At 42.1% G+C, this 27,340-nt stretch overlaps 1 protein-coding gene across 1 annotated transcript; it reads left to right on the plus strand.

The window, feature by feature from the left end:
* LOC147027347 (unconventional myosin-Ib-like) lies at nt 1–27,340 on the plus strand. The gene is made up of 9 exons (XM_085876688.1): nt 1–295; nt 600–686; nt 2,797–2,871; nt 3,028–3,162; nt 10,161–10,267; nt 13,274–13,406; nt 13,662–13,814; nt 16,944–17,071; nt 20,673–27,340. Exons 1-9 carry the CDS (start codon nt 230–232, stop codon nt 20,788–20,790), a joined length of 1,002 nt encoding a protein of 333 aa, XP_085732814.1. The 5' UTR covers nt 1–229; the 3' UTR covers nt 20,791–27,340.

Consider the following 27,340-nt stretch of genomic DNA (forward strand, 5'->3'; position numbering starts at 1 on the left):
TGCGAAAACCATTGGGTCCAATGTTTTACAGTTCAGTGGAAATGACTCCTCAAGGATGAAAATATTATTCACAAGGTCCTTCAGGAGGTGCTCCTCAAATAGGAACAATGCAAGCTTGTAGTTACAGTATTTTTATGAGCCTCATGTTAAAGCTGGAGATGAAGTGGGATAGACAGGCTTCAATCAGCTCTGGTGACCTGTCGTGCAGGCGAGGAAACTGCTGAAGAACATGAAGTTACAAAAGCGCCACCACAAAGCTTCCACAGTCATCTCTGCCCACTGGAGGGGTTTTCAGGTGGGAAGAAAATCAGGCGCTGAGGTCTTCAATGTCCCACGGGTCTTTTCGTTCATCTCATCCACTGTTTAAGAATCCATAGATTTTGGTTACCGCGTGTTTTATTTCAATGATTCATTCAGAGATCCTTTAGATCTGTGGCTTCATCGACATCATGTTTGATATCCCTTTGTGTTTGACATCGTTGCATCGTTCTCAGCATGCCGGTCTTTCGAGCGCATCGTGTTGTTATCGGAGTCGTGTGTATGATTATTGAAGCATCTGATCATCTGTGAGCTCAGTTTGCATGGTTGTGACGTGTAAGGCCCGTGAGGAGTTGAGGCGACTGAAGAAGGAGGCAAAGCGCAGACAAGCAGTTGCAGTCATTTGGGCGTACTGGCGAGGAATGAAGGTAAGCTCACCATTGTTCAACTGTCACTCTTCTTCACAGGAGGTTGTCATATCTTGATTTTTCTCTTCGTTTGTTTGTCTGTCTGTCTGTCTGTCTGTGTTTGTTTGTCCGCACAGAACTTTCATGTTTTTTCTCCATAACTGCTTGTCAGATTGAGATGAAATTTTCACCATAGGTGCCACTACTCATGCAGAATGTTTAAATCATAATTATGATGTCATAGGTCACATGGTGTGGCAACCATGTTGGAAAAACAGAAAAAAAACTTTGGACTTCTGTATCTATGGAACCACACTAAGGAAAAAAATTGAAACTTGGTACTTGAAAATTGGAACCTGGAAATGAGTGTGATTTTTCTTTTTTGATGACATCATCGGTGCCTTCGCTATGACATCATAATTGCATATGTAGAACGCTACATCTGATCAGTATGAACATTTTTGAGGGTGATTTAGGAATAAAATGGTCCGCAGAAAAAACAATTGATGATGTCGTTGGTCACGTGATTCGGCAGCCAGATTGTTTTAAAAAATAAATTAATAAACTTCTATGAAGTGGCTGAACAGATCGAGGCGAAACTTTACATGTGTGACTGCCTATCCATTGGAAACCAAAAGTTCACACGTATGATGTCAAAGGCCAGGTGGTTTGACAGCCGTATTGGATTTACCGTAAAACCTAAAAAAAATCTTCTCCAGAGCGGCTGGACAGATCAATGGGAAACTTCACCGAAATGTTCCCCAAGCCATGGGTGTACAAGCGTGTTAAGGAATAATTGATAGGTTACATGGTTTGGCAGCCATATTGGATTGAAGAAAATATTAAATAATGTTTGCCCTGGAACCGCTGAATCAATCGACATGAAACTTCACATTTATGATCTGGTAGTGATGGGGAATGCAGGTTTTATATTTCAACTTGATCGGATGCGTGGTCTGGCAGGCAGAATTTTTTTTTTTTTGATATGGGTTCTTTTTGTTTTATTTATTTACGTTTTTGAACAAGGCTCACTTGGCTGCGCCTGGATGGGTTTGAGGGTAGAGGAGTATCAGCTGGCATGTGAATCCTATTTAGGTTCCACCTGATGACTTCATCTTTGCTTTTTGCTTGTTCGGGTTCCTTCTGATTACTCCAATGCAGGACTGTACCCATTTGGCCTTCCATTTGATTTGAATTGAATTTGAATTGAAGAAATCAAATCCTTTGATTGCGAATCAAACTTTTCAGCTTCCCCTGCTGTCGCCACACTTCAACCCGTTGGAAGTTCCCCAGCCACGTGGTTTGACTGTTGATCATGCTTGAGATTCTATATCGATGTAGTGCTCTGCCCAAAGACATGTTCAGTGCTACCAAAGCAGCCCTTTGACAAGGATTTCCCCGAGTGGTTTGCTTTTTCCTTCGGAGCGGTCGTCTGCAAGAATTTTTTTTATAATTTGTTCAGGGTGCCGGCGATTACTCACCCACTCTTCATCAAAAGACATTGTGGGATTTTTTTATGTCCACCATAAGCCAATGCTAGCAGATTGGACACGCGACTTAATATCCATCCGAGGGACAGCACACCTATCTGCGGAATAACAACCTGATATGTTATCGTTGGGTCGGGGATCAAACCTCGACTCAACAGCTTCAAGGTAATTGCACTTCCTGTGTCCCAACTTCTCAGATGGTTAAGGTTTTATTCCCATCTGGATTAATCCTGTTTTTCTAGTGGTTCATATGCTCATGATACTATTGATATGCAAAAGCTGTAGAACACATTTATCTTTGCTTCCCTTTCTTTCTTTTTTTTGCATTTTCTTTCATTTTTCTGCTTCTACTTTTAGCTTTGCTTTTATCACCCTTGAATCTTCACCATATCCTTCAAGTTCGAGTGAGGTCTCCCCCCCTCCCCCTTTTCCTCCCACCTCCACTGCCCAAACACAAGGTTTGCCAAAACCATTATTTTGCTCTGCCCATGAAGCCAAGGAAGACAACACGGTTATTTTCAGGATCAGTGTTGTGAACTTGTGAGAATCTGTTTGACCATTGCACACTGTGCCTTAATGGTGGGAGTGTATGGTAATACTTTGTGGAGGTATTCATCAAGTCGTCTTTCTGCTGTCTACAGGTTCGACAAGAATATCGCAAATATTTCCGAGCAAACGCTGGAAAAGCAATCTACGACTTTGTCATTATCAGCATTGTAAGACCGAATTTTTTTTTTTTTTTTAAGTTGGTTCAGCATAACATGTTTACAGCTGAAGGTCTTCAACACTCACTAATCATGACCTCGAGGAACTACATGAAAGCTGCAGATATTCATGTGGATGTATTCATGTCCTTCTCCTGAACCTGGCAGACACGACGGTACCTTCTACGCCTGCGCGAAAACCTACCTTCATCTTCGCCTATTGAGCGCAAGTGGTCAGCCTACCCTTACCTGTTCCTGGAAGAGGCACACCTGCAGCTAAAGAACCTCCACCATCTCTGGAGGGTCTGCACTACCTTTTACCTAAATATTATTTGGTGATGATTTTGTGTTTACCATGATGTCAACTGGCGAGTCTTGTTTGTTCGTTTTAAGCTTGCACATCACAGGTTTGCAATTAAAAATAAACAATTCAAACATACAAAACGAAGCCTGAAGCATCACATCAACATGGTCACACTCTCCAAACAAGACAGTGAAGCAAGCAGGCCGAGCAAGTCTGCTTGGAGAGTGGCTTGCTTTAAAGGACACTACAGGTTATCGTATCAATCATTTCTAATCACTCCCATCATTAGATGAAGAAGTATGCAATTTATGTACAAATATATATAGTGTGTGTGTGTGTGTGTGTGTGTGTGTGTGTGTGTGTGTGTGTGTGTGTGTGTGTGTGTGTGTGTGTGTGTGTGTGTGTGTGTGTGTGTGTGTGTGTGTGTGTGTGTGTGTGTGTGTGTGTGTGTGTGTGTGTATTTTAACTTGCCAGGGAGAGATTAGGTCCAGGAACAGGGAAAGGGCAGAGATGAGGATTTCCGAGTTTTAGTCCAGGATCACTTTTTAACCCAGTTTGTCGATAAGGCCACTAGGGGGAGTGCAGTGTTCGACCTCCTTTTAAGTCAAGATCCCAATATGATGGAGGAGGTGGAGGTTGAGGAACATTTAGGAGCAAGTGACCATAACATTGTGTGTGCAAAGACTCTGTTAAGGGTTAGAGTTCAGGATAGTAGGGTAAGGCTATTTAGATTTCAGGAAGGCAAACTTTGAGGGTATGAGGAGAGAGTTGGGTGATGTAGATTGGGAGACTCCAACAACAGGACAATCAGCATCAGAGAAATGGGAGGTATCTATCAAGGAGGTGAGGAAGGGCTTTTACAGAAGATCCAGGTTGGAGTGGAGGAAGTAAAGGAACAGCTCGGTAATCTAGGAGTAGATAAGGCTCCGGGTCCAGATAATATGAACCCCGAGAGTATTGATGGAGGTGGATGAACAGGTAAGCGAAATGTTAACGGATATTTTTAATATTTCACTGGAGTCAGAACAGGTACCGGAGGATTGGAGAGTAGCAAATGTTACACCACTATTTAAGAAAGGATCCAGAGAAGAATTGGGAAACTCTTGACCTGTTAGTTTGACTTCAGTTGTGGGGAAGGTGTTGGAGACATTAATTAAGGACCAGATGAGGAGGAGGAGGAGATTGGGACCATCTGTGCAGAACGTTGGTGCTGCTTAAGCAGTCTCCTTGGATATTATGCACAATCCTGGACGGGTCACCACTCCGACACAGTATACCAGCATGCTGGCACTCATTTTGCCGACCTCGGAAGGATGACAGGCCGAGTTAACCACACCTTGTATTAATTCAACAGCTGAGTGGGATTTGAACTCAGGACCCTTGGATCCAAAGCCCGCCACCTGAACCATTAAGCCAACACCCGGCATACACCAGATGAGGAACCATTTAAACAAATACAAACTAATTAAAGGTACTCAGCATGGGTTTACTAAAGGTAGTTCCTGTTTAACAAATCTTTTAGAGTTCCATGAAGCAGTGTCTGATTGGGTGTATGATGGAAAGGCAGTGGACAAAGTATATCTGGATTTTAAGAAGGTATTTGAAAAGGTACCACATCGGATGTTGTTCGCCAAAGTGAGAGCTTGTGGAGTGGTTGGTCAGGTAGCTAATTGGATTGCAAATGGACTTAGTGGTGGGAAGCATAGAGTGGCTGTGAGTGGGAGGATGTGTTGCTGGGAGGATGTAATTAGCGGGATACCTCAGGGATCAGTACTCAGACCATTACTATTCATGATTTACATCAATGATTTGGATAATGGGGTGAAGAGTAAGCTTTTCAAATTTGCAGATGACACAAAGCTTGGAGTTGATGTGGATAGCAGAGGATGTGGTGATCAGATACAGAAAAGTATTGATTCTTGTATCGATTGGGCAAAAGATTGGCAGATGTAATTTAACCTGAGCAAGTGTAAGGTGTTGGGGATGGGAAAGAACAATGAAAATAGAGATAACAGGATGTAAGGGGTAATTTTGGAGCGTGTCACAGAGAAGGATCTGGGGGTGGTAATAGATATGGGAGGTAAGCAGGCAGCACAGTGCCAGGTAGCTATAGGTAAAGCAAAGAGGGTTTTAGGCTGTATTCGGAGGGGGATCATTTATAAATCAAAAGAGGTGTTAACATTGTACAGGAATTTAGTGAGGGCCACATCTCGAATATTGTGTACAGTTCTGGTCACCACAGTTCCAGAAGGACATAGATGCCATAGAGAAGGTTCAGCGCAGGGCAACTAGATTGATTCTGGGCCGAGCTAGACTCAGCTATGAGGAGCGGCTGAAGGAGACGGGGCTTCATATATTAGAAAGGAGGCGGTTACAAGGAGATGTGATAGAGATGTTTAAGATAATGAAAGGTATCGATAAAATAAGTGAAGATTATTAAGAGATTAAGAACGAATTATTCAACAGAGTAGACAGTGATAGGACCAGGGGCCGTAGCCTGAGAGTAAAGAGGAGGAGAGTTAAGACTAAAGTAACGCAGGGAGGGGACTTTCACTCAGAGAGTAGTTAATGCATGGAATGGTCTCCCTGGAAAGGTCGTGGCAGCAGAAAAAGTAGATAAGTTTAAATTGGAATTAGATAGGTACGTGGAAGTTATGGTGATAGAGGGGTATGGAGATCTTTAAAGTATTTTCAGGTAGTTTGAGCATTGATGGATGATTGTGTGCTTGTGTACGGAGTGTTGTTGGTAGGGGGTCTTGTAAATGGGGGTTGTGTGGTTGATGTGTATTTTTAACCAAGCCCATGCTTGGTAAAAAATATCTTAACCAAGCCCCAAAAATAATTTTTTAAATAACAAACAAACATAAAAACACCAATTATTTCATTTCTTAAAAACTTTTTTTGCATTTTCTTCCTTGGATCTTGTGTTGATAAATTAGTATGGAGTTTGCGCAGGCATGATGGGCTGAATGGCCTCCACCTGTGTTAGATTCCCTTGTTTGTACATATGCGTGTGTATATATATATATATACGGTATATATTTTTCACTTTCCTCACTCATGTTATCGTATACCTGTTCATCATAGCTATGAATCGCTGGGGACATTGCAATGCTTATAAATGCCCAGAGATGCCAGCGTTCGTGGCTTTATTTCATTTCCACAAATGCCATAACCTCAAGAATCTCTCAAACTAAGCCGAATTACAAAATTTAAGCTCCAGAATTGATCTTAGCAGTAACACCTGATTTCTGAGCCGTTTGCCGTATTGATGTGTTTTATAAATTACCAAGCCAAATTTTTTCTACCCATCACACACAGCTGTTTCTAAAAATTAATGGTTTTGCACATCTTGAGAAATCTATATAAATGCAACATTGCTTTTTTCATTTGTTTATTGAAATTCTCCCAAAACAATGGTGAAAGCTACTCAAGGTTTTTGGGTTGTATATAGTACTTACTGTTGTTAGTAATCATACTTACTGACTCCAATTTGCCAATTCCTGAAAAATTACCAATATCAGCCAAGCTCTAATATTGTGTGTGTGTGTGTGTGTGTGTGTGTGTGTGTGTGTGTGTGTGTGTGTGTGTGTGTGTGTGTGTGTGTGTGTGTGTGTGTGTGTGTGTGTGTGTGTTGTTCATAAAGCAAAACATTTTTCTCTATGCTAATATATATATATATATATATATATATATATATATATCTCTGTCTGTCTGTCTGTCTGTCTGTCCCATCCTTGCTCCACACCCTCATAATAGAGTGCAGACCCTCCCACACATCTCTCTCTGTCTCCAGTTGTGTCCGGGCGGTGATTACGTCCAGACAGTGTTTGTCTCAGGACATTTTCTGGCGGTGTTAGTCACTGAGCGGAATTTGTGCCCAGGCGTTGTTTATCTCTGGACCTGTCCGGGATATGTATGTTTGTCTCCAGATGTGTCCATGTTTTGTCATTGGACAGTGTTTTTCTGCAGACGTGTCCGGGTGGTCCGGATGGGAGTTTGTCTCCAGATGTGGCCAGACAGTGTTTATCTCCGGGCGGTATTTGTCGTATGACTGGTTGAAAATGGATTTCAGACATTATTTTGTTTCTATCTTCACTGTTATATTATGTCGAGCATTTTGATGAGACAGTATTGTGACGTCCACGGGACTTGAACAGTCCCGCCAACGTAGAATGAGCCGAAACGATGGAGGCGGTTTATTTATTTATAACCCAAACATGGCGGTTCTAATCGCTCTTCCGCAAACTGGACGAGGAAGGTGGCACGAGTCGCTTTTCACTGAGTTGATGATGTTTATTTGTTTTTACTATTAACCAGAAATAACAAGACTCGGCAAGAAAAGGGATCCGGGGCGATTCGACGGGATGGTGTGGGATCGGGCGTGGGGAAAAACACAGACAATTCCAATGAATATACAGATCTCAAACCCTCTAAGGCGCCAAGCACACACACACACACACACACACACACACACACACACACACACACACACACACACACACACACACACACACAAAACGTAGCTATTTCTGGTGGTCAGGCTGGACCGTGGTGTGGACGCAACTGTCCCTGGATCGGCGTCGGACGAGCTGGCCTTGCTCTCGTCAGGGGGGCAGGAGAAACCGTGGTGCTGTCGACCTCCTGGTCTTGGCCCACGTCGGCTCACAGCCGCCAGGGAACCAGTTCTGGCGCCAAGTTGCGAGCAGGAGAGGGAGGCAGGTCCGCCCGCCGTTCGACCCCGTACTCCGAGTCAGCAGAACCCCAGAGCCAACCAAGGTGAGGCACGAGGCTCAGCAAGCCTCCAAGACACGATGAAGAACACGATCGAATCAGCACAACAACAAGGACGCTCCCCGCGCAACAGCCTCCACACCAAAAAAACACAATCTTTTTGTCCAGATCTTCTTCCTCTTCTTTTTCGACCCCGAACAGAACCTTTTTATCCTCCTGTCCTCGTCACTTCCAATCGAGCCGTTTATTGGCCCACCGCCGTCGCCTTCTGCCAATCGTGATCACGGGGCGGAGCCATCCGCTGCACTGTCCTGTGACGTCACGGCCAGTCCCCAGAGAATACCAACAGGGGTTTACACAGACACACTTACCCTATCCCGTGTCCCTATCTAATTACGTGACAATTATCATTTCCCCCCTTGAAGAAATGAACATTTACTAGACAACTTATCACCACTGAATTGCTACTTATTACATCGAGATCCTGGTAAACTCGAACAGCATGGCATACCTAATTAAACATCCTAATTACCCTTTGAATGAATACCCCCCCCTCAAACGTAACAGTATGAATGATACTTAACGCTCCACCACCACACGTTTGCCTTCCCTTCTTCTCACCTCATGTTGCCTTCCCTTCCCCCACCCCTCCTCGCTCCCACACCCTCTTCTCTCTTTCCCCCTCCACATCCTCACTATCCCCTCTCTCTCTCACCCCCCTTTTTTCTCCCCCACCCCCCCCCACTTTATGAACGGTTTAAGGTAAATGTATCTGGTACTTACCAAAATCTGTGAGACGCAGCAAGTGGGGGTGGAGCGGTTACTGAGACGATGATACTGGTCATGTTTCCTTGCTTGGTGAAGGCTTGTTGCTTGTTGATGGAGTTTTTGTGCTTGTAGTAGGAGTTTCCTGGGTTTTTGATGCGGTTTCGTCGAATAGTGACCTTCCTCGATGATTTTCTTCAATTCTTCCGGGAATTAATTTGCCGTCATCGCGTCTGCATTCGCTGCCTCTCCAGTCACTCAAATATTGTGCAGATTATCATGCTTCTTGAACTGTTCAAACCACCCATGGCTTGCCTTAAAACTTTCCTTGCACTAGCACTTCACCCAGGTTCCTCACGCTCTTTGACGTGGCTTTCTCCTGGATCAAATCAAAGAACCAGAAAGATTCGGTCTGATCAATCCCATCATGATTCTCAAGGTGTGAGGTCATCCTGGTGGTTGGCTTGCTAAAGAAGTTGGCAGGAAGATAACTTTTGAGGGAGAGGGTAGTCTTTTCATGGTTTGTACCAAAGACCCTTCTTCTTCTTCTTCTTCTTCTTCTTCTTCTTCTTCTTCTTCTTCTTCTTCTTCTTCTTCTTCTTCTTCTTCTTCTTCTTCTTCTTCTTCTTCTTCTTCTTCTTCTTCTTCTTCTTCTTCTTCTTCTTCTTCTTCTTCTTCTTCTTCTTCTTCTTCTTCTTCTTCTTCTTCTTCTTCTTCTTCTTCTTCTTCTTCTTCTTCTTCTTCTTCTTCTTCTTCTTCTTCTTCTTCTTCTTCTTCTTCTTCTTCTTCTTCTTCTTCTTCTTCTTCTTCTTCTTCTTCTTCTTCTTCTTCTTCTTCTTCTTCTTCTGGCTGCTCCCGTTGGGGGTCGCCACAGTGGATCAACAGTCTTTATTTTGCTCTATCCTCCACATCTTCCATTGACACTCCAACCACCCGCATGGCCGCCCTCACCGCATCCATGAACCTCTTCTTTGGCCTTCCTCTTCTCCTCCTGCCTGGCGGCTCCATCCTCAGCATCCTTCTCCCGATATACTCCACTTCCCTCCTGTGCACATGTCCAAACCATCTCAATCTCACCTCTCTCACTTTGTCTCCAAAGTCTTTGTCTCACTTTGTCTTGTACCAAAGACTGAACGAACGAAAATGATTGGTGATTCACACAGACATAGAGGGACACTTCTGATGTCTCCTAATATCCTTGTCCTGAATGTAATTTATGTACAAGATCCTCCTTGAGTCTGATAGATACTGGAGAAAGAAATGTGCATGAAAGATGTAATGTGTATTCCTTTTTAAAAAAGTATTCCTCTTAAGGTGTAGTTACGTACAATTATGGTATTTACACATGTACACTGTGATGATATTCACAATGCATAAAGATCGTTTGTATTTCATATCATTGTGTTAACTTATTGAACAATATTAGAGCTGAATACTCTTCCAAAAGGAAAATCCTTTGAATCAGTTTTTTTTATTCCGACACTTTGTTGTTTTCCAGTGTAACGTCCTCCGTGCGACTTTTGATGACGGGAGGAAAGCTATCTACGATGAAAAACTCTATGCTAGCGAGCTTTTCAACAACAAGAAAGCTCTCTACCCTTTGACGTAAGTCGTTTTCATATCAAAGTTTTTTTTTTGATGATGTTGACCTTTTCCTTGACATGACCATTATTACCTCTGCCACCTGTCTACCTGCGAGCAGGATATCTCAAAAAGTTATGGACGAATTCGGACGAAACTTGGTGGGCAGGTTGTGTGTGTGTGTGTGTGTGTGTGTGTGTGTGTGTGTGTGTGTGTGTGTGTGTGTGTGTGTGTGTGTGTGTGAGAGACAAGGACGAATTGATTAGATTTCAGTGAAGATCCGGATCCTATAATTTTAAAAGTGATTCGTCACCATTGAGAGATGGGCCAAAAACGATATGTAGCACGATATCTCAAAACAGTTGGGATGGATTCGGATGAAATTTGGTGAACAGTTTGGCTGTGTGACAAGGCAGAAATTATTCAATTTTGTTGAAGATCTGGATCCGGATCTGGATACGAGAAATTCTTAATTTCTTAAATGATTTTTCACCATTGAGAGATGGGAGCCAAAAACGATATACAGCATTGATATTTCAAAACGTTTGGACGGATTATGACGACACTCGGTGGATGAATTGGTTTGGTGGCAAAAACAAGCCGATTCAGATTCAGATCGGGCCTGTCAGTGGGATACAAATGTAAACTGTTCAGCCTGGCTGAGGTATGTGCTCCACCAAGTGTCGTTGTAGTTATTACTCTGCGCTCGTGAAGCGAAAAGCAGGGTTAAGCGATCGGTCGCATATGGAAATATGGCGTACGTCGGACGTCGTGTCTGCATTTTCTTAAGAGTGCACATAGAAAACCGTTCAGTGGAGGAAATTGAAACTTTACCACATGTTACGTGACCATATGATATAGCGGGCACTTTTTTGAGGTCAACATTGGCCAGATTTCTAAAATTGCTAATTTTCATCCGATTGACTGGAAATTTGAAGAGAATTTCCATATCAGGTCACTGAACTCAACCACCAACTATTTTTGAGGTCAACATGGAATCATTTGAGTATCCTGTGTCGGAGTGGCCACCCCTCCAGGATTGTGCCCAATAGCCCATGAGACTGCTTCGGCAGCACTGACGCTCTGTTCAGAGTATGGTCCCAATGGATGGATAGACCTAAAGGTCCACCTCAGCCGTAATTTCAAAAAATTGTCAATTTTTATCCGATTCACTTGGAATTTGAAGAGGATTTGTACATTTAGTCATTTAACTCAACTATCAATTATTTTTGAGGTTAACAGAGGCCGAAATTTCTGAAATTGTCAATTTTTATCCGATTGACTTGGAATTTGAAGAGGATTTGCACATTTGGTCATTAAATTCAACTACCAATTAATTTTGACGTGGTTCATCAGCCATATTGGATCAAAGAAAAAGAACCTGAAAATGTATTCTATGAATACCATCTAGTTACTATTATTACTTATATTATCTTTTGGATCTCACATGTCATTGGTGTTGCAATGCTTATACTTTGTGTTTCTGTCCTCTCCATATCAGACACGGCATGTTTGTAAGCATTTCGTTCACTGAGGGCGATTTCATTTTATCCCCCATGTCTCGTATTTTAATAACACAATGTAAACATAATCATACTAAAAAAAGAATTTTGAGGTCTGTCTCACCGTAATACGTTTGGTCGTTAATTATCCAATCTCAACCAAACTTTCCAGGTGAACTCAAGGTCACACGACGGAAGTTGTAGCGACTTAACCTGCCCCCCTCTCCAAGGGGGATTTCCGCCTTCGACAAACTCCATGTTAACCCAAGGATGCATTGGCAAAGTCCAATTGACCTAGCTGATATATATATTTTTTTTGATGTGCTTTAACCGGGTTATTTATTTTTCCGACACGAAGCTGTCACTTGCCGAGACATCGCCCAAATAAAGGTATGCATCAGAAGAACGTGTCGCAAGCTTGGAACAAGATCGCCCGTAGGGTAGGTACTCTGCTCGTTTAAAAAAAATTCTCGAATCCGGATCCTGATTTGGATCTTCACCAAAATTGGATCACTTCTTCCTTGTCGTGCACTCACTCAACCTGTCCACCAAATTTTGTCCGAATTCGTCCACAACTTTTTGAGCTATCCTGCTCAAAGACAAACAGACAGACGGGGGTGAAAACATAACCTACATCCATCCACCTTCGGTAGCGGAGCATAACCATCAATACAACCTGGTCTATTCAATTTCACTCATTCACTAAACGAACCATATGTCGTTAACTCTTTATAATGTACGCTGCAAGTGCGTAAGTGAACCTTCCCAGGCTGCATTCTGCACAATTATATGTATTTTCCCCCCCCACAATGCACAGTTGCATTTTCCTTGAGGAAGGATGTGCATCAAGTATTAGAACTCAATTTCTTTATGTTGAAGGCTTCAGTCATGGACTGAGTCATCATTGAGGCCAAGCCTTCAATAAAATAATTGCATGGATAGAAAAGTGAAGAAAGAGAGAATGGTCGAAGAGTTTTTTTAGGAAGTAAAAAAAAAAAAAAATCTACTTTTTGAAAAAGGTAAGGTCATCGGTACTGTTTAGAAAGACGTGAGAAGGTAAAGAGTTTCAGAGTTTGGCAGTGGAGGGAAATGAAACAAACGTCATTAACGGCCCACCCTCGAGTTGCCAATGACCACACAATGATCACGTGATCTCGTGGCTTGTCGAGTACTTTGTTTTTTCGCTCATGGCAGAGGTACCTGTTGCGAAGGTGGGGAAACACCCTATTAGAAAGAAAATAGATTAGAGTGAATGGACAAACCTGAATATTTCCTTCCCACCCCGATACTTTTGGTAACTATGGTGTTTGCATCGGTATCCTGGAGCTTCAAAAGATTACCCAGACCATTTTGGCCCCATTTCCATGGCCTTCAAAGAGCCCAAATGGCCAGTGTTGTGATCTGATCAGATGGTTTTATTTTTGTTTGGACTTGTAAGATCAAAAACTATTCCCATAATTTGTACAAAACAAAGTGTGCCCTTTCACATGACTTTTTCCTGCTTTCTTTCATCCACCCTTACATGCAGAGTTTCCCAACCATTCCAGGGAGATTACATGGACATTAATAACAACCCAAAGCTTTCCAAACTATTCAGCTTGCTCCAGGAGCCTCGTCTGTTCTCAGACATCATTTACAAGATCAACCGGGCAAATGGAAAGGTATTTTATTTATTTATTCTTCAAGACAAGATTGATGCCCGTGGAAGCATAAGGGGACATTATATATATATATATATATATATATATATATATATATATATATATATATATATATATATATCTGGAGAGAGAGAGAGAGGAGAAAAGAGGGAGAGATGGAGAGAAAAGATAGATAATCTTGACTGAGAATCCCCATAAAGGTAATTGATTAATTTGATATCCTTTTCTTTCACATCATGATGCCAACCCGATCAGAGATCTACCCGTGTGGCGGTGCTGACAGCAAAGCAGTTGATCTTCGCTGACAGCAAGTCGGGTCAGGTGAAAACACAGCTGAACTTGAGCGATGTGGGAGGACTTTCTCTGAGCCCACTGAGTGATGGGCTCATTGTTTTTCACATCAAAGAGGTAGGAAGCGTGGCAATAATGTTAGAACCAATTTACATGGTCTTTTGCGTACTGATCCCAGTTATAAACTGTCATCCCGGTATTTCACAGGCAGGGTGATTCATCGATGTGTGTGCCGTCCCTCATGTGGACGTTTATGAATTTAAAGCAGATAATACTCAGGTTACTGGATCACACACTTTATTCTTGGGGGAAAAGATTCTGTTTGGAATGATTTTGCATTTCCCTTTGCGATCATTTATCATCACGTTACGATCTCAAAGCAAAGAAAAGTCCATTACGTTCAATGAAAGGAGTCAGAGTGTGCAGAACATCATAAACTAGATGGTATTCATAGAATATATACCCCACGCAGTCTTGCGGACTTGGTGTGGGCCAACTTTTTTGTTTATCAAGGTTTTTTTCTTCAATACAATATCGCTGCCAGACCACATGACCGAAGATGAATCTTTATCAAACCATATTTTCCATGGGTAGTTGATCATTTAGTTAAATTTTGCATTGATCTGTTACGCAGTTTATTCTACGAAGGTTTTCAAAGATTTTCCCTGAGATCCAGTATGTCTGCCAGAGCACGTGACACATGATGATCATTTCTATGAAAATCCTATTCAAATTTCAAGTCAATTGGATGAAAATTGAGGATTTTAGAAAATTGGCCAATGTTGACTTCAAAAGAGTAACCGCTATATTACCATGGTCATGTAACATGTAAAGTTTCAATCACCTCCTCCGAACGCATTTCGATGTATGCTTTTAACAAAATGCAGACACGACGTACGACGTATGCTATACATACGTACGCTACCGATCGCTTTGCCCTGCTGTTCGCTTCGTGAGCACAGGGTAGTAAGCGCAGGTTGCGATTTGTAAAATTTCCAGTGGGTGGGATAAAATTGACAGACGTGGGGTTTTTCTGACTTTTACAACTTACAAGTTATACATAACGATAGCGACATGAAGCTGAAAAGTCACATTACAATTAAAATATATCACCAATGCATTTCTCACATAGAAAAAAAGAAAGTCATGAAAAAATAGTCTTGGAACTTTAAGCTCGACATGTACAGGTTCAAAACATATTTCCACATATATCAAAGTTTGACATGATAATAACATATATATTTTTATTTTATTATTTATTTATTTGTTTTAATGTCGGATAGAAATACAGCAACGTGATGACGATGACGTAGTCAATTTTCATTGGTTAATTTGCTGTGCTTCGTCACGTAGAGTTTTGTGAGATGATAACAGATAAGTGGAATCCCATCTGATCCACTTTATACAGCCTAACAACATGATCTGGATCCAGTGAAACCAAACTGCATTTTTTTAAAATCATCTTCACCACGATGTCCTGCTGATCTTATCGGGCCAAATTTACGAAAGCCGTTTAAGAGTTAGACATGCGTACAATTGCTAATCATGCAATGATTACCCGTTCAAAGTTCGTCGCCAATTGCCGAATAGAGGATATCTAATGCGCGATCAAAACATAAGCACAAGGGTTTAAATAACAAAGAAACTTCTACACATCCGCGAAGACATGTTGAAGAGTGCGTTTCAGGCCTTGAAGCAAGCATTAGGCGAAAATGTTAGAACTGCAGTTGTACTCTCATACTTCCTGGCAGTTTAAGTTAACTTCAGAATCACTATTGGTTACGGTATTATGGTTTATGCACTGCAGTAAGGATTGCCAGTAACTGAAGTGATTACAGTTTTAATTATAGTAGTCTGCAGAGAATTACTACTTAATACGAGAGTTAAAACTATCATTAGTTACAGTTTTAATTGCAGTAGTCTGCAGAGAATTACTATTATAGTAAAGGGACATATAAGAATCGCATGGCTTATAATTGATAGTTTACATTGGGCGGTGAATATGGATACGTTAGGTCAGGTCAGCTATGGGAGCATGTACCAGAGCAGCGCGTCACTGCGTCCACTTTCCGCCGCTACTCCAGGGGCCTCCGTCTGGCCAACCCCCAAGCAGATGCCCATCTCCTTGAGATGCTGATCAACCTGCTGCAACCACGAGGCACGTGGTCAGCCCATTAGCCCCCTCCACTCACGAGGCTCCCTTGCTGAGAGAATCTGGTGAACAGTTGGGTGTGCTTTTTTCTTCTTCTTCTTTTTTTCCCCTCTGTATTGGGTGTGCTTGAATTTGCTCAAGAGGAGGCATAAGAGAATTGGAATAGGGCAGTTCACCGACGTGCACCGATGATCATCAAGGATATATGCAATCCTCTGGAGAAGTTTGACAATATCAAATTTGTCCGGAGTTACGGACTCTCGAAGGAATAGTTTCGTTGGCTGTTGAATCAAGTGTAAGATGACCTGGATCAACCTACGATGAGGAGCAATGCACTGAATCCCCTCCGGCAATCGTCGTCGGCGCTGCGATTCTATGCAATTGCATCATTTCAATTGGATGTTGGAGATATGTGCGGTGCTTCACAGGCTAATTGACTGTTTAGACACACACAACTAAACAGCTGTTTATCTCCCTTGGTAAATTGCGATTGAGACGTGCGATGAGCTGTGTGCGTACAAAGATGTTTTTGTCAGCGTTTAAGGGTTAGGCATATGTTAGTAAGAATCGCTAAATGCTTTACGAAAATTCGGCCATATATACTGTTTGTGTGATTAGAACAAGCTTTTTAAAATTCAGTTCATGCTCAAAAAGGATGCAGCGTACATTTATCATTTTTAATTGTCAGACGTTCAAACTTCACCAATTCAATCACCATTAATACAAAATCTTCTGGCAGGGTGGGGGGAGGGGGGACAAATTTATCCCCTCCCCATCCCTTCCCCCAGGAATGGAAATTTTAAGTGCAGTACCAGGGATTTAAATTTTTAAAAAGAGCCAGAGAAATCCACTCCAACACACCCCCCCCCCCACCCCGCTTATCAAATCGCACTACAAATAAGCGATCTCAAGAGTGTACATTGTGACATGAACTAAAGGTTCGGACATTAACTTAAGACATTTGAGTTTGACTACAAAACAAAGTTTGCATTGAAAGAAAAATCCTTTTAAACAAGTCTGCGCTTGATCATCAATGAATGGCTTCCTTTGGTTATATTTGCATAACTTCTTCCTGTGGATAATGTTCATTACAGAACATTGCTGCTGGTTGGAAAGGAGATTTCCTCATCAACTGCAACCACGTTATCGAACTCGTGACAAAGATGCACCGTGCAATACAGGCCAGCGGTGAACAGCCACCACCCCTTCAGCTTGCCAACGAGTAAGGGTAACACCCGTATGAAGAGGTGCACCATTTTGTTGTTGAAATATTTCATTTTGAGCGGTTAGAGATGGCCTGGTTGAGCTATTTAGTCTTGCCATGTGCCATTTAAAGCGGTTTCAGTGGATCAGTCAATCACTTGAATCGATCTCGGGTTTCCACACCTCGAATAAGCCTGTGGTCTTCACTGTATGCTCGTGCATTGCATGTAAGGGCCAATGCAGTTTCTCATCTGCATCATTGCCTTAGCAGGGGTGCCTTCTTAGCAGGTAGTTATTCTTGGAAGGTAACTATATTCCAAGAAAACAGTTGGTTACCAGGACATTTACTAAAATACCCATAACTATTTTGACATTGGCCGAGAAATGTAGTCAGGAGGAAGGGGGGGGAGTAGGAGCATGTGATTAGGAGAGTAGAGGTGTGTGATCAGTTGAGTAGAGATGTGTGATTAGGAGAGTGGGGGATTGTGATTAGTGGAGTAGAGGTGTGTGATCCTGTGTCGGAGTGGCGACCCGTCCAGGATTGTGTCCACGAGCCAAGGGAACTGCTTCAGCAGCACCAATGCTCTGTACAGAGTATGGTCCCAATGGATTTGGATGGATGGTGTGTGATCACAATAAAAAGGGTGCATGATCAGGAGAGAAGTGTGTGATCAGGAGAGGATTAGTGGAATTGAGGTGTCTGAACACAGGAGAAGGGGTGTGTGATTCGTGAAGTAAGGGTATGCAATCAGGATAGTAAGGGGTGTGTGATTTGGGGAGGCTTCCATTGCAATGACACCAGTGAGCAGCCTGGAAACCTTCCATTTCCAGAAAAAATATCTCCCTTACCTAAGGTAAATACTGTACAGTACCTATAGAAAGTGTAAACCCCCTTTCAAAATTTTCACCGTTTGTTGCCTTTAGCCTGAAATGAAATTGTATTCAATCACTTTTCCACCTTTATTTACACATCGTAACCCAAAACTTCCAAGTGAAAAACAAATTCCACAAATTTCAGAAAATTAATTAAAAATACAAAACTAGAATATCTTGGTTGGATAAGTGTCCCCCTCCCTTATAATAGCAATTGGAAATTAGCTCAGGTGTAACCACTCAATGTAAAAAGCACACACTAAGTTAATTAGCCTCTACCTGTGTTAAATTGTAGTGATTCTGATCATTTCAGAATAAAATCAGCTGTTCCTGAAGGTTTCCTCTGCTGGGTAGGGCATTTCACATCAAAGACTCAACCATGAGCACCAAGGAGCTTTCAAAAGACCTCTGGGATAAAGTTGTGGAAAGACACAGATCAGCGGATGGGAATAAAAATACAGCATTTCAAAGGAATTGACTATAATCTTGGAGCAGAATCAAGACAATCATCAAGAAGTGGAAGGTGTAGGGTGCCACCAAGACCCTGCCTAGATCAGACCGTCCCTCCAAACTGGATGACCAAGCAAGGAGGACACTGAACATAGAGGCCAACAAGAGGCCAATGCCAACTTTGAAAGAGCTACAGGCCTTTTATGGAAAAGACATGCATGTGACAACAATATCCCAAGCACTCCACATGTCTGGCCTGTTCGGTAGGGTGGCAAGAAGGAAGCCATTACTCAAAAAAGCCCACCTTGAGTCCCATTTGAGGTATGGAATTCTCCGGAGAGTCTCTGAAGCCATGCAGCGAAACGTTTTGTGGTATAATGAAACAAAGAATGAACTTTTTGGCCAAAATGCAAAACGATACGTTTGGCACAAACCCAAGACAGCACATCACCCAAAGAACACCATCCCTACTGTGAAGCATGGTGGTGGCAGCATTATGTTATGGGGATGTTTCTCATCATCAGCAGGGATTGCGGCTTGTCAGGATAGAAGGGAAAATGGATGGAGCAAAATACAGAAAAATCCAAGAAAAAAACCTGCTGCCCTCTTCAAGAAACCTGAAATTGGGATGGAAGTTCACCTTTCGGCATGACAATGGCCTGAAGCACGCAGCAAAAGCTACACCGGAGTGGCGAAGAAACAAAAAGATAAATGTCCTTGAGTGGCCCAGTCAGAGCCCTGACCTAAATCCAATCGAAAATCTGTGGCTTGACTTGAAGATTGCTGTCCATCAACGCTCCCCACGCAACTTGACTGAGTTATTTGTTTTTTAGATATACAATGTCGTGCCTTGTATAAGAGCTAACAAACAGAAGGCGTCACAGGGGGAGCCGGAGAAAGAGAGGTGGGAGAAGGATTAGGAAGCACAAAGCAGTGGGGAACAGAGACATTAGGAGATATGTGGAAGGGAGAAGGATGGGGTGGGTTACATGGGGTAAACAAAATGGACACTACAGGGACTTTCAGGAAGGAAAGCAGGGAATTTGAAGGAGTTGGGTTTGGGGTGGATTAGTGGAGGTGGAAAAGATCATGGTTTTGGATGGGGAAGATAAGAGATGGTGGTGAACAGCTGTTTTGAAGACCTGGAGGAAAGTGTAGGATTGAAGAGAGTGAGGAAGTTTGTTCCAAAGGTGGGTAAAAGAGGAATGAAAGAGTGAAGGTGAGCAGTGATTCTTGATTTTGGTCGTTTTATCAGAAGGGGGTTGCTGACAGACCTTGAGCGCCTTGCGGAAATATGGGGGGGGGGACATATCTCAGACAGAGCAGGGGGGAGCGAGGCCAGAGAGGAGACGATTAAAGACAGAAAGACCACTGACCTGCCTGTGGTGGGAGAGTGAGAGGCCCAAAGACTCACCCTCATTGCGGGAGATACCGGTGATCCTAAATGCCTTGGTTTCCACGGTCTGAACCCGAGAAAAGTGAGAGGCAGGAGCACCAGCCCAGAGGGGAGAGCAGTTCTCCATCAGGCTGCGGATGGATGAAAGCTTTACGTGAAATTTGGATGAGAGAATTCCTTGAAGGGCCACACGTTGACTGTGACAGGAGAGGAAGTCTGCGAGCCATGTGTGGAGATGGCCTTAGATACCATAGGAGGAGAGTTTGGCGAGCAGGTCGGGGTGCCAGACCATATCTAAAGTATGTGATATGTCTCGGGAGATGGCTCTGATCTCATGTCTGGCATTTAGGACTTCCATCCATGGTTGGGAAAGCAGGAGCAACAAGTCCAGGGTCGAGTGATCTGGTCTGAATCCAAATTGATGATCATAAATCAGGCCATTGGAGAAGAGAGCTTGAATCATTTTGTACAGAAGAACGGGGAAGTATTGCCCAATCAAGGTGTACAAAGTTGGTCGAGACCTATTCCAACAGACTCACAGCTGTAATTTCTGTCAAAGGTGCTTCAACTAAGTATTTACTAAGGGGAGTGGACACTTATCCAACCAAATATGCTAGTTTTGTATTTTTAATTAATTTTCTGAAATTTGTCGACTTTGTTTTTCACTTGGAAGTCGTGCGTTACGATGTTTAAATAAAGGTGGAAAAAGTCTGATTTAATGTAATTCAATTCCAGGCTGTAAGGCAACAAAAGGTGAAAAATTTGAAAGGGGGTGTAGACTTTCTATAGGCAGAGTAAATGTATCAAATGAAATGGACTCGGTGTAATGTTTAATCCAGGGCAATTGTTTATCTAATATCGGAATTGTGTATGTCCTTACTGAGATAAATGTCCTTTTTAGGTTTCCCGTGCAATTTGGCGGTGAAGAGGTGGTCGTGCGGTTTCACGAGGCGACCCAGCGGAATGGGACACTACCCGCATGCAGGAAAAAGAGCCAGCTTTTGGAAGTGTCTGTTTGATGTCGTGCTTCACTACGATTCGATAAAATAAGTGAAGAACACCAAACTGTTCCACAAACTCCATTGGGTTAATGGGGCAAGGGGGTTTGGCGAATTAGATAACAACCATCAGCAGATTGAATGTGCTTTGTGCAGATGTTAATAGCTTTGGAGAATATAAACCAAAGGAATGATAGATCAATTAATTGTTGCATGTTTTGTTCATTGAATTCCTTCTTTTGTTTATATGAAGACTTGTCAAAGGGGTTTTCCCTCTTCAAAAGGTTTCAGAACCAAAGAAAACACGATTTTTATTACAATGGCATCGGGAAACTCGTCTGCAATAAGAAAAATGTGTCACTGCCTTTAAACGTTACGGAATAGTACCGGCGTGTAGGCTGAGTTTCTCTGGTGTAGGACCATTAGTTCCTTCCTTCATGATTGAGGGGCAACCCTTTAACCCCCCCCTTGCTCACCACCCTCAACCCCTGTATTTACAACAGGGGACTTTCAAAATGACGTGTGAATGCTAACGAGGCCTTTCACACATGCGCTGTGTGCGTTTTCAGCGACTCAATTCTGCTCGCCAGGGCACTTTTAACCTGGTGTTGCTTGGGCAAAGTCTGTAAGTCAAATTGTCCTTTAAACATAATTTTCAGCATTTAAACGAAAGAGTGGCAATTCCAGAATGGTTACCGATATAATTGTTGCGATCCTGGATGCAAATCAGACTCTCAGAAATATAGAAAATACGAGAAATATCCGTGGACGAGACCGAGAGGTGTCGACTTCCTCCCATTTCCTGTTAATACAAGCGAGCAGTGTCAGACGCGCACACACTCACACACAAACTCACACTTCTCCTTTTAGCAGTAGATGCAAAAAAAAGTCTAATTTCTCTTGTGGCCCTGGAACGAAATAAAAAATATATTTATAACAGCCCTCACAGCTCCCAAATCCCAACTCCCCCAATACCGTTCCCCCCTTACAAACATGATTAATAGCAAATACCTCTTTTAAACTTACCTTGTGCATTCACAAGCCCCAGGTATGACCTTCCCGTTGCTGTTAAGAAACACCCAAAGCAGATACGGCGTCTCCTTCCAATTATAGAATTTGATTAAATAAATAACCAAGCCTGTCATCTTCACACGAGTCACTCCCGCAACATTCAAAGTCTACTCACTGGCAGGAATGATCGGGAGTTTGGGTAGAATGCGCCCGTCTGAGATCCTTCGGGCCTTGCACCGGCCCACATCATTGGGAGTTTTTTTGCAGTTCGGGCAGATGTAAGATCTCAACCCTTTCAACGAGCTGAGTACGTTCTCCAAGTCTTTCATTATACAGAGGCACACCCCCTTTTCTCTCGGGTACTTTTCCAGGTATTTTCGGCTTCTCTTAGAAGCCTTGTGAGCCATTTTAGACAACATCCTTATCTCGCACACACAATACACGTAAACATGCCCCCAACAACATTGCTACTAAGGGGTTCTGCACATGCATGCTCTGAGCATTCTGGGATGGATTATGTCATTTCGAAAGTCCCGTATTACCCAGGTGTTTTCCGAAAAGAAAACCCCAACTTTCTGAATGCCATTTTCACGAAATCTAAACAAGTGTAAATGAAAGGGTTTGCTTGGCAGGGCACATGGGAGCACATGGTATCCAACCCTCCAAAGCTCTGATTTTTTTTTTATTATTATTATTTAATTTTGTTTATTAACTGTAAGTCAATGAAGGAAGCTACCCAGAGCCAGCAGAAAGGCAACTTTTAAGTTTTTTTAATCTACAGCTATCGAAGCTCATGCAAGAGTAGAATGACAGGGGGAGATGGATGAACAGACGAAATGGGACAAAGGTTTCGGATGACAAAAAACAATTCTCCCGGGAAAAATGGACAAATGCTTGTGACGTGGATTTGACCAGAATTTGAATCATGATGCGATTGGCTGAAACACAGTGAGATTGGCCAAGTATCTATAGTTTTCATTCCATGGTTTTGATCAGGTAACACGATCAACAACCAAGTCAATAACATGTCCTAACGCTAGTTGATTACATGATGATGCTTTTGATGTCGTATTTTATAATCGCAGCTTAATCATTGCATTTAGGTAGGTCCCTTTGTTTGTGTCATTCTCTATTGTAGCTTAAAAAAAAGGTTATGTGATGTATCCTTTTATAAATGATGAGATTGTGGTTGAAAATAGAGTAGTGGTGTGGAGGTGTCAGATTTGATGGTAGTGGTGTGTGCCGAGTGGGTTTGATATACCAGAGGGGGAAGCTGGTCTTCCTATGGAAATTAAATTCCAAAGTTAATGCTTCCAAGCAATCTTAAAATATTTCTTTGTCGTCGTCTTGTAATGAATAATAAATAATTCCACAATCACATATTTACTTAACAAATAGGATTGTTGTGCTCAGCAATGAAGAGCACAAACAATTTAACTACAACAGAGGCTTCAATGGCATTCTATCAGTTCATGCAGCACAATTAGAAAGGCATCTTTATCATTTAAGAATTTGATTCACGATAATTGACTGTCACTTAATCATCATCAATGTACCAGGCTCTTTACGGTATGTTGGTGCTGCCAAAGCAATTCCTGGTCAAGGGTTATGCTTGGTGGTTTGCTGTTGCCTTCCTGGCTTTCAATTCGTCATCATTATCATCATAAACCATGCTGATGTCTGCAGAGTTTTGGTTCTGCCGAAGTAGTTTCTTGGCGAGGATTATAATCCTGGATGGGTCGCCACTCTGATGCAGGAGTGGTGACACATCCAGGATTGATGCAGGAGTGGTGACCTGTCCAGGACATATCACTTAATCGCCACCTTAATATAATTGGTCACACTAAATCAATCCATTGTGCAACAAATATAAATCATTGTAAACTGACATAGTTAACGACATTCGAGAGCATTTATAGGATATCTTTATATGATATACAAAGTAGGGGGATATCCTTCCCCCTCCCTAACTACCCTCCATATGCCCAAAAGAACACTCTCCCACTCCTCCCTTTACCTCCATTACCTACAAACCTACTTTAGTTTATCTGCCTTCCCTCCTCCTACACTCCCTTATATCCTTGCTATTCGTTTTCCTAATATTATTTATAATTTACCATTCCCCTTGTTCCCTTCCTCCAAATGTGTTTATAATGTATACACGATTGGAGAATTCCTTACAGGACCTCTTGCATCAATCATTCCCCAAACCTAATTAATTGTAATTTCAAATGCAGTATTAAACATACACTTATTACAAACAACATTCTAGAGTTAACTTGAATTCTCATTTTTATTTACAAACTTTTTTTTTTCCAGGTACAAAATTTGAGAATTTTTTTTTTAACTCAGAAGCAATTGCTTGTGTTCGGTTTACATCATATCAATTACAGATACGACAAAACAGCATTTGGCAAAGCAGAGCCTATCCAGGGGTAGTTGTTTTGGTGTATGTGGAATATCTGATCCGGATCTTCACTATAATTTACTTTCACACATCGGGATGTTATATTACAGGTGATATGCATGCGGACTGGCACACACACACACCTGGAGAGCTAATCAAAAACAGATGACACCAACACAGATAGAAGGGATAAGAGCAAGAGTGGTCGGTGACAAGAACAGAATGAAACTGAGCAAAGACTGGGAGAAGAGTTGCCAAACAAAATAGAGGAGATGAGATCGACACCACTCAGGGAAAGACCCCAACCATACAGAATAGAAAACAACAAATGGACAAAATACGAGTTAGGAGAACCAACAAAGCACTCAAGAGACGGTTACAAAAACTATCCCCCTTAGAGGAACTCTACACCGTGAGCTTTGCAGCGGCACTGCTCATACAAGTAAAAGCAACAGAAAAAACAACATCGCAAGAAGAGTATGCCAGCCCATACAGACGGAGAGCAGATACCACCATGGGAATCGAGGTAAGAGACACAAAAGGAGCAACTGACAAAACAAACAAGCAACCGGTGATGTTTAATGAAGAAATAGAAGAAGAAGTAAACAACTTGCAAAAATGTCAAACTTTAAAAGCCCAGGCCCTGATGGAATTCCAAACTTCTGTCTAAAACAACTAGATGCTCTCCACGATCGCTATGCTCAAGCGTTCCACGAACCCATCCAAGAGGAGGAGGTAATGGAGGAGTGGCTCACAGAAAGTAACAACTTCCTCATCGCAAAATCTGGAAGAAACTCAACTACCTCACAAGTATAGGCCAATAACATGTCTATACCAACAACATGCAAACTTCTAATGGGAATCATCACAGGAATGATGTACTACCACCTAACACAAGAAGAAACCGAGGCCAAGAAGCAGAACGAAAGGGACAGATGTAAAAGAGGATGCTATGGAACAATAGGCCACCCATGACTAAACAAGGCCATACTCTAAAACTGTAAAAGCAGAAGAACCAAATTATCCACAGCATGGATACACTACAAAAAAGTTTTTGATAGGTCCCACCTTCATGTATGATAAAATGCATGCAATTATACAAGATCAACCCCCAAATAATCAAACTGATTCAGAAACCAATTGAGCTTTGCAATATCTCATTGATATTACAGCACTCAGAAGGAAAGATCGAAATACCAGGAGTGAAGATACATTGCGGGATCTTTCAGGAGGACAGCCTTTCGCCCTCCTATTTTGCCTGGCCCTGGACCCACTGAGCCACCTCACTAATGAGCAAGGGCATGGATACAACCTAACATCCAATATGAGAAGGTACAAAGAGACAGGGGAGGTGGCACATCTCCTGTACAGGGATGATTTAAAAGTGTTCATACCAAACTACGAAAAATTGGCAGAACAACTCAAATTAGTGAAACTGTACTCCAACGACATTCAAATGTAATTTGGTCTCGATAAGTGTTCCAATTGCACATTCATACAAGGCACACCAACAAAAACGGACAACATGAAACTCGACTAAAATACGACAATACAGGAACTCGAGAAAAAAGCATCATACAAATACCTGAGATCAGAAGTGGTCCACCAAATATGTCAAAAATAATTGCCAAAGAATACCTGCATAGAATGAGGATGATCCTGAAAACGTACCTCTCCCCGTGAAACAAAATCAAAGCCATTAGCCAACTATCGGTGGACTACCAGGGTTCCAATACAGCTGCAGAATAATCAACTGGCCACGACGGAATAATAAACGGAAATCATCAAACGAGATTTCAAAACAAGGAAACTTATCACAATACACAAAATGTTCTCCAAAAAAATTCAATGTATCCCAACAATGTACCTGCTGAGACAAGAAGGATGGAACTCAACCAAGTGCACATAATGACAATTGTAGGATTGGCTAAGTATGTGAAAACTTCAACAGACTACAGAATGCAATTTGTATGCAAACACAAGGACAGAAAACCAGAAAAGGTATCCCTAAAGCACCTTACAAAAAATTTCCAAAAGACACGCGTGAGCAGAAGATGTCTCACATGAAACTGAAACGACAATGAGTGCAGCCCCAATGATAGCAAAAAAAGACAAAATATAAATATAAAACGAAATATCAACAGATATATACCAACAACTGAGAGAATAACAAAATCGCAGGAAGGTATAAAGAAAGAGTCGGGCTGATTGGGCATAGATGTAGAAGGCTCAATGAAATGGCTAAGAAGAGGTCAGCTCAACTGGGATGGAGAACGAATCATAATAAATGCCTAGGACCAGAGACACTACACGAATGGCTTTCAGACGATGGCAGAACTGAGCCAATCGGACAAGTGTAGATTCTGCAAGGGAGAAACAGAAAGCACGAGTCACCTCCTATTGGGATGTAAAAAAAAAAAACTCATGTCAGAACAGCTGTACACACAAAGGCACAACAGAGTATGTAGAGCAATCCACTGGCATATCTGCAAAAAAATTGATATTCTAGTTCCAGAAAATAAATGGAAACATGAAGCAAAAGTAATCATCAACAAGGAAGTAATGCTTACGTACGACCATCAAGCATGAGCATGGAAAACAAATCATTGCGACCAGATATAGTGCTGAGGTACAAAAAAAAAGATGCATTGCTAATTGAGGTGTCAGTACCCAGCGATTTTGGCCTAAACAACGCAAACATCAATAAAATGACCAAAAACCAGATCTCAAAAACGAAGTGAAAAGATCCGAGAAGGTAAAGAACGCCGAAATTGTCGCTGTCATAATTGGAGAAACGGGAATGATGAAGAAGAACCTCATGGAGATCTTAAAAAACCATCCCTGGGAATATTCATGCAAACGAACTGCAGTTGGAGCCTGTCTGGGGCTCGGTGACAATCCTGAAAAGAGCCTTTGGAACAAAATTTTGAGATCAAGAAAACTTCACATCTTGCTCCATCAATCGTGATCCCTTACTGAAATGGAGGTAATTACTTCGAGACCTGGGAGGACTCCGTTCCACCTTCTGAAACCCGCATATGGAGATTACAACCAACGACACACACACACACACACACACACACACACACACACACACACACACACACACACACACACACACACACACACACACACACACACACACACACACAC

Source organism: Eptatretus burgeri, chromosome 4 (assembly GCF_056783735.1).
Source record: "Eptatretus burgeri isolate ZD-2024b chromosome 4, Ebu_testis_v1, whole genome shotgun sequence".
NCBI lineage: Eukaryota > Metazoa > Chordata > Myxini > Myxiniformes > Myxinidae > Eptatretus > Eptatretus burgeri.